This window comes from Delphinapterus leucas, chromosome 15, assembly GCF_059928025.1.
Source record: "Delphinapterus leucas isolate spDelLeu-1000000601 "Yukka" chromosome 15, BTC_Dleu_Yukka2, whole genome shotgun sequence".
Lineage (NCBI taxonomy): Eukaryota > Metazoa > Chordata > Mammalia > Artiodactyla > Monodontidae > Delphinapterus > Delphinapterus leucas.
In genome coordinates, this window is record NC_143143.1 from 82,151,417 (window position 1) to 82,161,312 (window position 9,896).

The 9,896-nt window shown below is 47.1% G+C and overlaps 1 protein-coding gene across 1 annotated transcript; it reads left to right on the top strand.

Annotated features, from left to right (window-relative positions):
• Positions 1-248: 248 nt before the first annotated feature.
• On the top strand, positions 249-1,745 carry MC3R (melanocortin 3 receptor). The gene has a single exon (XM_022597580.2). The coding sequence runs from the start codon at positions 783-785 to the stop codon at positions 1,743-1,745; it is 963 nt and encodes a 320-aa protein (XP_022453288.1). The 5' UTR covers positions 249-782.
• The last annotated feature ends 8,151 nt before the right edge of the window (positions 1,746-9,896 follow it).

Genomic DNA, 9,896 nt, shown 5'->3' on the forward strand with positions numbered 1-9,896 from the left:
GGGGGAAACAGCGACAGCGTGTCTGTCTTACTCACCACTGAATTTCCCACACTGGGCAGAAACCCGGCACGTGGTAGGTGCTTAATAAATGTTTGCTACCCACCCCCACACACACAAAAATGAATGAACAAATAAATGGATGAAAGGATGGCTGTGGTTATTTCCATGACAAATAAACACTGCTCAGCCAAGCCAGCGAACAGATAAGCAGCCTGGCCTGCAGAGGGCACCAGGCTGCTTTTTAATCTCTTTCCAAGCCCTGGAACCCGTACTGCTGTCAGTCAGAGAGGCACCCGATGCTCAGTGGTCATTTCGCTGCGCTGAAGATTAAGTAGGAATTGTTTGCCTCCAGCCAACGTATAAAAACTGAGTGTTCACCCTTCACTGCTAACAACAGGTACCACAGCCTCTGTCTTGCTATGAAAACCGCCATAACTAGCAGCCAGTGGCTGGTTTTTTATTCTCAGGTGGGGATGTGAGAGGGGCTAAGAGGGAGAGAGAAGGAAGGAAGGTAAGAAAGGAGGGAGATAAGACAGAGTATCTATAAAACTGTTTGTCCTGGAGAAGCAGAGGAAAGTTCTCTGTACGTCTCCAAGCTTTCTCTCTCTCTCTCCCTCCCTTCATCCTTTTATTCTGCAGAAGAACGAAATCTAAGTCTAGACCGGACAAGCATCCGAAACAAGGATCTAGGGGGAGATTTCTTTCCTTTCCTGTAGTCAGCAGCAGAAGCCGCAGCCTCCGGACCCTGCTGGAGCCCCGGCTCCGATCAGCGTCTGTTGGCAATGAATGCTTCGTGCTGCCTGCTCTCTGCTCAACCAACGCTGCCTAATGGCTCAGAGCACCTTTCCTTCAGCAACCAGAGCGGCAAGAGCTTCTGCGAGCAGGTTTTCATCAAGCCTGAGGTCTTCCTGGCTCTGGGCGTCATCAGCCTGATGGAGAACATCCTGGTCGTCCTGGCCGTGGTCAGGAACAGCAACCTGCACTCTCCCATGTACTTCTTCCTCTGCAGCCTGGCCGTGGCCGACATGCTGGTGAGCGTGTCCAACGCCCTGGAGACCATCATGATCGCCATCGTCAACAGCGACTACCTGACCTTCGAGGACCAGTTCCTGCAGCACATGGACAACGTCTTCGACTCCATGATCTGCATCTCCCTGGTGGCCTCCATCTGCAACCTCCTGGCCATCGCCGTCGACAGGTACACCAGCATCTTCTACGCGCTCCGCTACCACAGCATCATGACCGTGAGGAAGGCGCTAGGCCTGATCGCGGCCATCTGGCTGTGCTGTGGCGTCTGCGGCGTGGTGTTCATCGTCTACTCTGAGAGCAAGATGGTCATCGTGTGCCTCGTCACCATGTTCCTCACCATGCTGCTCCTCATGGGCACCCTCTACGTGCACATGTTCCTCTTTGCCCGGCTGCACGTCAAGCGCATCGCGGCACTGCCACCCGCCGTTGGGGTGGCGCCGCAGCAGCACTCGTGCATGAGGGGGGCCGTCACCATCACCATCCTGCTGGGGGTGTTCATCTTCTGCTGGGCCCCCTTCTTTCTCCATCTCATCTTCATCATAACCTGCCCCACCAACCCCTACTGCGTCTGCTACACCGCCCACTTCAACACCTACCTGGTCCTCATAATGTGCAACTCCGTCATCGACCCCCTGATCTACGCCTTCCGCAGCCTGGAGCTGCGCAACACCTTCAAGGAGATTCTCTGCAGCTGCAACGGCATGAGCGTTGGATAGGACGCAGGACCATAGGAAGGGTTATCGGTCTGATCACTTTTGACCCTGCATCCAGCCAAAGTGTTCAAAAAGAAGGGGAAAAAATACTTAAAAGACTTAAAAATGTGTTAACAGTCACGGTCGTTTGTGTCTTTTCGTTGTTGCTGTTGTTCTGGGGGTTTTGGGGGCGTTGTTCTGGCCACGCCAGGTCTTAGTTGCGGCAGGCAGGATCCTTGTTGCAGCATGCAAACTCTTCATTGCGGCATGTGGGGTCTGGTTCCTTGACCAGGGATCGAACCCAGATCCCCCGCACGGGGAGCACAGAGTCTTAGCCACTGGACCACCAGGGGAGTCCCAGTGTGTCTTTTGTTTTTTAGCTTGCAGAAAGCCTTTTGAAAGGAGCAAATGGTCTGTAACAGGCTCTCTGAAAGGATGCCAATGTGGGTTAAATCACAAACTCTGATTTCCCGAATAGTCACTGGGGGAAATCCGTGAAGGCTGCTCTGGGCGCTTTCTGCATTCACCTTCATGCACCCAGGGTCTGTGACGCCTGCCTGCACCCTGCTTCCCACCCATGCTTTCATGCTTCAGGTCAGACTGAAGGATTTGCAGTAACAGTAAGGGTGATTTGAACCTCTCCCAAGCAAACCTGTTACGGCTACCAACCTCCAGCTGCCAGCTGCTTGGATGGCTTTGCTCTCAGTTCATACGGGACTGGGTTTCTAGTCTACTACTCTATTTACGGTAAAGACAATTTCCTAAAAACAACAAACTCTGTGGAAGAAGTAATGTAATGCTATGCTGTTTGCCCCTCTTCTTGACCATACCCCACACCAGCCTCCACCCCCTGCAAACAGCATGGGGATGTAACCCACTTCTATTTTTGTTGTTACTGTTGTTCTTGTTGGGTTTTTATACATTCAACATAGGGCAGTTTTCAAAATAATGAAAGAGAGATAAAGTGCTTTGGAAAATCAGGACATACCTGTGTACAAAGTATTTTGATACCTTGCTATTTTAAAGTATACATTCCCCTATTTTAAAAAAGCAATTTTTCCTATTACTCCTCTTCTGTCTTTAAAACAAGAGAGGCAATCGTGAGTAGGAAGGCGTGTGTCTCAAGAAATTGCCTGACGGTTGTTTTGGAGAGTTAGAGTCTGTGAGCTTCCTGCGGCTTTCCTGGAGACTGTTTTGCTCTTAAGAACTGTGCCTCTATCACATTTTATCTATGTGATGTGATCTATTAAGGAGAATGTTTTCTGGTTCACTGCTCCTTTTGCACGACATGGTGTTAAAGTTGGGTGACCCTGTTATCAAGGTCTATACCGTATCGAGTAAAGTGATTCACTCCTGTGAACACAGGGCAAGATTCACTGATGAGCGCTGTCCATGGTTGTGTGCTACATGCATCCATCAGACCCCTTTCCACCACAGAGGACCTCAAGCTGTGTTTTCCGGCTGTCCTCACGTCCCCCCCCCCACCCCGCACCCGCCATGAATTCCCATACTATGCTGTGTCTTTGGTATACAACTGTGTATTTTTCTTGTGCTGGAATATATTGGGGTTTCTTGTACTTGATCTGTGCTAATGTGAACAATATTACTTGTTTCTTGCTTTGATTGTGACGTTTGGAAATAATAAAAGGCTTTTGTGGCTGATAAACATGTGTCACATTGAACCACACCACCTGGAAGCATCCTGGTGACTTCTGCTCGTGGCCATCGTACGTGACACTGCAATTCTGTGACTATTTTGTAAATGGCATAAACATCCTCATTGACCACACTGCTGGTCTTTTCTAGGGCAATGCCTTTTAGCCAAACTACAGAACTCTCCCATTTAGTTTACAAAAATACCAGGCTGAAATTTCTGGTTCACTGTCACTCCATTATTATAATCGAGACACCAAATAATAGGTCTTGTCCACTGCCACAAGGCAAGTTAATGTGGAAAATGGGGAATCGAATTCTTTGAAAATTGTATTAACAGCTTTAGGAATTATGATGTCCCTTTTCTATGTAAACAAGATCAAAATAACGTATTTTTCACTCTTTTATATCAGCTTTCACATTATTTCATTTATCCTGTCAACAAACCTCTAAAATAGGTGAGTCACTTTACAGATAAAGAAGCTTAGTCCCAGAGGGGTTGCGTGATTGCCCAAGAATGCCCAGCTAAGTTAGGGTCACTGCATATTTTGTACCCTGGTGCTGATGCCTTTTTGCACCAACACGATGCTGTCGACAGCTTTCCACAATCAAAACTGATCCAGCTGCCCTTTCTATGTACATTTTAGCTGAGAGCAGTGCTTCTGAAGAGAAACGCCTGTTGGAATCACCCGGGATCTTGTTCAAGTGCAAAAGCTAATTCAGCAGGTCAGGAGTGGAGCCTAAGACGCTGCATTTCTGACTCTGACAAGCTCCCAGGGGATGTGGCTATTGGTCTGAGGACCCCCTTTTAAATAGCAAGGACACAGAGGACTTTCAAACGAGCATAATTCACAGCCAAGAATACACATCTGTGTGCAGTGCTGACCCCACGCCAGGAACTGTGCTAAGTACCTTACCAGCACTTGCTTCTTTGACCCCTGCAATAACCCCTTCAGGCAGACACTAGGATCCTCCTTATTTACAGATAAGGCATCTGAAACTCAGGAAGGTTAAGGAATCTATGGAAACTCAGCTACGAGTGGAGAAGTGGAGATTCAAACTTGGGCTGCCTGCCCCCCACTCCCAAGCACAACCCGGACACCCTACCACTTCTCCTGGAAACAGCATAGTTGAGCCATGGCCCAGTCCCCTCAGAGGCATGTATCACTATGAAGCGAGGCTTTAATGCATATTTCTACAACCACGAGTCCACATGTTCAAAACACAGTGTCCATCGAGCTGTCATAAACACCAAGAAGACAATTCATTCTTTTAACTTGCTATACTTTTGCAAAGTCTGTGGGTAGCCCTGGTAGTGCATCCATTTCTGGGGTGAACAACCCTGGACATTAGGCTGTCATTGTCTCCTCCATGACCACTTTCCCAGATCTTCACATGAGAACCCACTGTGCATTTTAAGCAGGGGGATGGTTAGGTTCAAAAATGCTTAATTTTGGGGCTTCCCTGGTGGCGCAGTGGTTGAGAGTCCGCCTGCCGATGCAGGGGACGCGGGTTCATGCCCCGGTCCGGGAAGATCCCACATGCCGCAGAGCGGCTGGGCCCATGAGCCATGGCCGCTGAGCCTGCATGTCCGGAGCCTGTGCTCCGCAAGGGGAGAGGCCATGGCAGTGAGAGGCCCGCGTACCGCAAAAAAAAAAAAAAAAAAGAAAAAAGCTTAATTTTTGTAAATAAAAGCACATTATGATTTTCATTCATTTGTTAAGTTATGTTTACTTTCACCCCCCTAAGGCCAAGGCAGAATCACTGCAGTGGTTGTCTTCCTGCACCCCTAGAAATCATTGCCTGTTGTCCTTATTTAAGTTGAACTTTTGAGCTTAACTGTGATGTTCTTCTGTGGGGCTGGGGGCTACAACCACTCCAGCCTCCTTGGCTGAGAACGTTTACCCACCCTCACTTCCACTAAAATCCATTCTCTACACAGCAGTCAGCGCAATCATTTAAAGATCTAAATCAGATAACATCACACTCCTGCTCAAAACTCTTCAGTGGCTTTGAATAAAATTCCACTTCCTTACCCTGCCCTACAAAGCCCTAACGATCTGATCTCCTCCAGGAAGTCCCCAACCCCCCACGCCCACCCATACTCCCCCCTCACTGGACTCAAACTCACAGTACTCATTCCCGCCACAGGGTCTTTGTGCTGCTCTTCTCCCTACCTGAAGTCTCTTTCCCCGTATCTTCCCATGATTGCAACCATCTTATCCTTCAGGCTCCAGCCCAATCCTCAGAGATGCCTTTCCTGCTCTCTTTCTAAAGAAGACCCCAGTCACTCACATGAAGTATTGTTTTACCACAGATCTTATTACTATTTTATATTTTCTTGTTAATGTGTTTAATTATCATCAATCTCTCCCACCAGAAAGCAGTAATTGGCATGGAAAACTGATCAATAACAAATATGTTGAATGAATAAGTGACTTCATGAATACACTTAAAGGTGAGTTCAAGTCTAACCAAAAAGAATACAACACACCAGTGATCCTCAAATTTGATGAATATCAGTAAGAAACGTGGAGTTTGAGAAACCAGCCTGTTCTCTGAAACCTGTGATCCAGCTGTTCAGAGGTAATGTCAGGCGTCTGACATTACCACACACACCAAACTTGCAGAACCACCTAAACCGACAAGCACCGCTGATTTCTTAAAATTAACAAAAAACAGTACCCCAGGGGCTTAAATCTCTTTCCCATCAGCATTTCCTGTCAGGATGTCAAGCACCTGCAATTGATGTTGGGCCATCCAAGAACCAATATAAACCCAGAAACTGGGAAGAAACAGATGACAAAGCACAGAATAAAAGTAAACCCTTCAAAGGAAGAACTCAACCTTTCTCACGTAAAAACACTTATTTGAGAGCCAAATCAGTAAAAGATAATAATAATAAAATGCGTTACCTAGTATTATCGATATTACATGCCAGACATTGGACTAAGCATTTAGATATATTAACTCGTTGAATTCTCATGAAAACCCTATGAGGTAAGCACTATTAATGTCTTGTCCTGTAGAAAAGGAAACTTAGGATCATGGAGGTTAATCATCCAGACCCAGGCTCCTCAGAATTCGAGGAGGAGAGCAGACACTAAGCCACAGTCAGGCTCCACGGTCCATGCATTGCCCACAATCCCACTGCGTGATGCAGCACGTGGCCGTAGCGATGCTCTCCAGGCTTGAATGGGCTTCAGCAGCTCTCAACCCCAACAGAGAACTTTGTGTACTTTTTAATGGAAGTATAATAAATATACTGAAACGTTCTTAAAAATTATCCTTTTTGCCATTTTTTCACCGGGTGATGCAGAAAACACGTCCACCCCCAGAGCCAGGAGCTGAGCGGCAGCGGGAAGCAACTAATGACGTGAGCTGCTCAAGCCAAAAAAATGTGCGTCCCATGAAATACGTGAATAATTGACCCATTTCCCCGAATGTCACAGAGCACAGGTCTGACCTGAAAAATAAATACGTGTACAATCCTGAGAAACAAAGAAGAAAGAAAGATTCCTTCTTCGTTTCTAACTGTAGGAGGAAAAAAAAATCCTTCCCTGTGTTTATTCCGTTTATGCTGTGACATGTGCTGGATTGTTAAGAGGTGGCACATCCCACTCACCATCAGAGGGAACACAAGAGCAATGTCACAGATGGTCCTTTCGGGCGAATGCCACAGGAGGTGCTTTGAAGGATTCTGTTTATCAGGCAAGAAAACAGTTTGCCCCTCTCTGAAAACACTGGAGAGACAACAGAGGAAACTCTGAGCTGAAATTCAGGAGAGCCCGGGACGAGGAGCGGCTCGAGGCTGGTGTGGCCGCGAGCAAGGCTGTCACTGCCTGTGGGCTTTGGTCACACATCTCTGCGACTGGCAGAGCTGGACTTGACGGGAGGGTCTCAACCTTTCCCCCTGTCCGTGGCGGTCACAGGTGACTGCTGCCTCAGGACTGCGGATCAGGTGACACAGGGCCCCTCAACACCAGCCACGAGGGTGGTGCCCGGCTCATGAGTCCTCCACGTCTTGGGCACAGCAACCACATCTGTGACCCAAGGCAGCCCAAGGAGACTCTCAGTACTTGAACTACTGAGAAAGAAAGGCCCTCCTTCCCCTGGACCTCTGGGTACCAAGCTGCCTGGGGCTGCAGCAGGAGCACCCGAGGAGGAAGCCAGCATCCAAAAGGCAGACGGATGCTTTCCTCTAAGAGTCTGATAGTCCCTGGCCTCACATTTAGGTCTTTAATCCATTTTGAGCTTATTTTTGTGTATGGTGTTAGGGAGCGATCTAATCTCATTCTTTTACATGTAGCTGTCCAGTTTTCCCAGCACCACTTATTGAAGAGGCTGTCTTTTCTCCACTGTACATTCTTGCCTCCTTTATCAAAGATAAGGTGACCGTATGTGCGTGGGTTTATCTCTGGGCTTTCTATCCTGTTCCATTATAACATAAATCACAGCAAGAGCCTTTTTGACCCACCTCCTAGAGAAATGGAAATAAAAACAAAAATAAACAAATGGGACCTAATGAAACTTCAAAGCTTTTGCACAGCAAAGGAAACCATAAACAAGACCAAAACACAACCCTCAGAATGGGAGAAAATATTTGCAAATGAAGCAACTGACAAAGGATTAATCTCCAAAATTTACAAGCAGCTCATGCAGCTCAATAACAAAATAACAAACAACCCAACCCAAAAATGGGCAGAAGACCTAGATAGACATTTCTCCAAAGAAGATATACAGATTGCCAACAAACGCATGAAAGAATGCTCAACATCATTAATCATTAGAGAAATGCAAATCAAAACTACAATGAGATATCATCTCACACTGGTCAGAATGGCCATCGTCAAAAAATCTAGAAACAATAAATGCTGGAGAGGGTGTGGAGAAAAGGGAACACTCTTGCACTGTTGGTGGGAATGTAAATTGATACAGCCACTATGGAGAACAGTATGGAGGTTCCTTAAAAAACTAAAAATAGAACTACCATACGACCCAGCCATCCCACTACTGGGCATGTACCCTGAGAAAAACCATAATTCAAAAAGAGTCATGTACCAGAATGTTCACTGCAGCTCTATTTACAATAGCCAGGACATGGAAGCAACCTAAGTGTCCGTCAACAGATGAATGGATAAAGAAGATGTGGCACATATATACAATGGAATATTACTCAGCTATAAAAAGAAACGAAATTGAGTTATTTGTAGTGAGGTGGATGGACCTAGAGTCTGTCATACAGAGTGAAGTAAGTCAGAAAGAGAAAGACAAATACCGTATGCTAACACATATATATGGAATCTAAGGAAAAAAAAAGGTCATGAAGAACCTAGGGGTAAGACGGGAATAAAGACACAGACCTACTAGAGCAGGGACTTGCGGATATGGGGAGGGGGAAGGGTAAGCTGGGACAAAGTGAGAGAGTGGCATGGACATATACACACTACCACGTAAAATAGATAGCTAGTGGGAAGCAGCCACATAGCACAGGGAGATCAGCTCAGTGCTTTGTGACCGCCTGGAGGGGTGGGATAGGGAGGGTGGGAGGGAGGGAGACGCAAGAGGGAAGAGATATGGGAACATGTGTATATGTATAACTGATTCACTTTGTTATATAGCAGAAACTAACACACCATGGTAAAGCCATTATACTCCAATAAAGATGTTTAAAAAAAAAAAAAGCAGGCGGATGAAAGCGACGGGATTCCTGCTGTTCTCGTTTGATGCCTGCCTCCAGCTCCGCCTGAAGTTAGTCCTAAGCCTGGACACTCTGTGACTGAGCTACTGCACGCGTAAGCAACAGCATCCTGACCAACGCAGAGGCTGGGGGGGCGGGGGGGCAAGAGCGGAGGCTGGTGGAGGGAGAGGAGAGAAGAGGGGCTGAGACTAAGACGAGGGAAGGCTCCAGGCTCAGGGAGACGGCTCTCCCATGACCTGGTTTACATACTGGCTTTAACACACTAAGATCAGATGTGCAAAAAGAATTAACTAGAAATGAAAACAGAAACTAACCACTAGAGATGATTCAAGGAAGTTTCTGATCTGCCACCCTGTTTTACTTGCCTTACCCTCTACATTCTGAGGGTTACATTAGAAACGGAAACGTTTCTAATGAAGATATGAAAAGGAAGTAGAAAACTAGACAACAAAACCGACGTTTCCAGTGTGGTGAGTCACCCATCCCCTCCTCAGTGACCCCTCCATCTTTAGATGAATCCGTACGGAGCACTTCTGGTCTGATATCAAACCAGAGAATACAATGATGCTAACACAATCTTTCTGGGCAGCCTCATCCCGAGGGAAAGGCGTGCCTTTGCCAGCGATGCTGAGAAACTCAGTTGGCGGCTGGATCTCCAGCAGGCAGAGAGCTGTGTCTGCAGAAGGAACAAGGAGGGTTGAGAAGTCTAGTGGGGACGGAATCTAACTTGCATGTGGTCACGGTGCTCGGAGCAATGGATTTCCCTTTGGGGGAGCAGCAAAGTGCTGAGCTCCGCCTCAAGGTTAGCCCAGGACACGAAC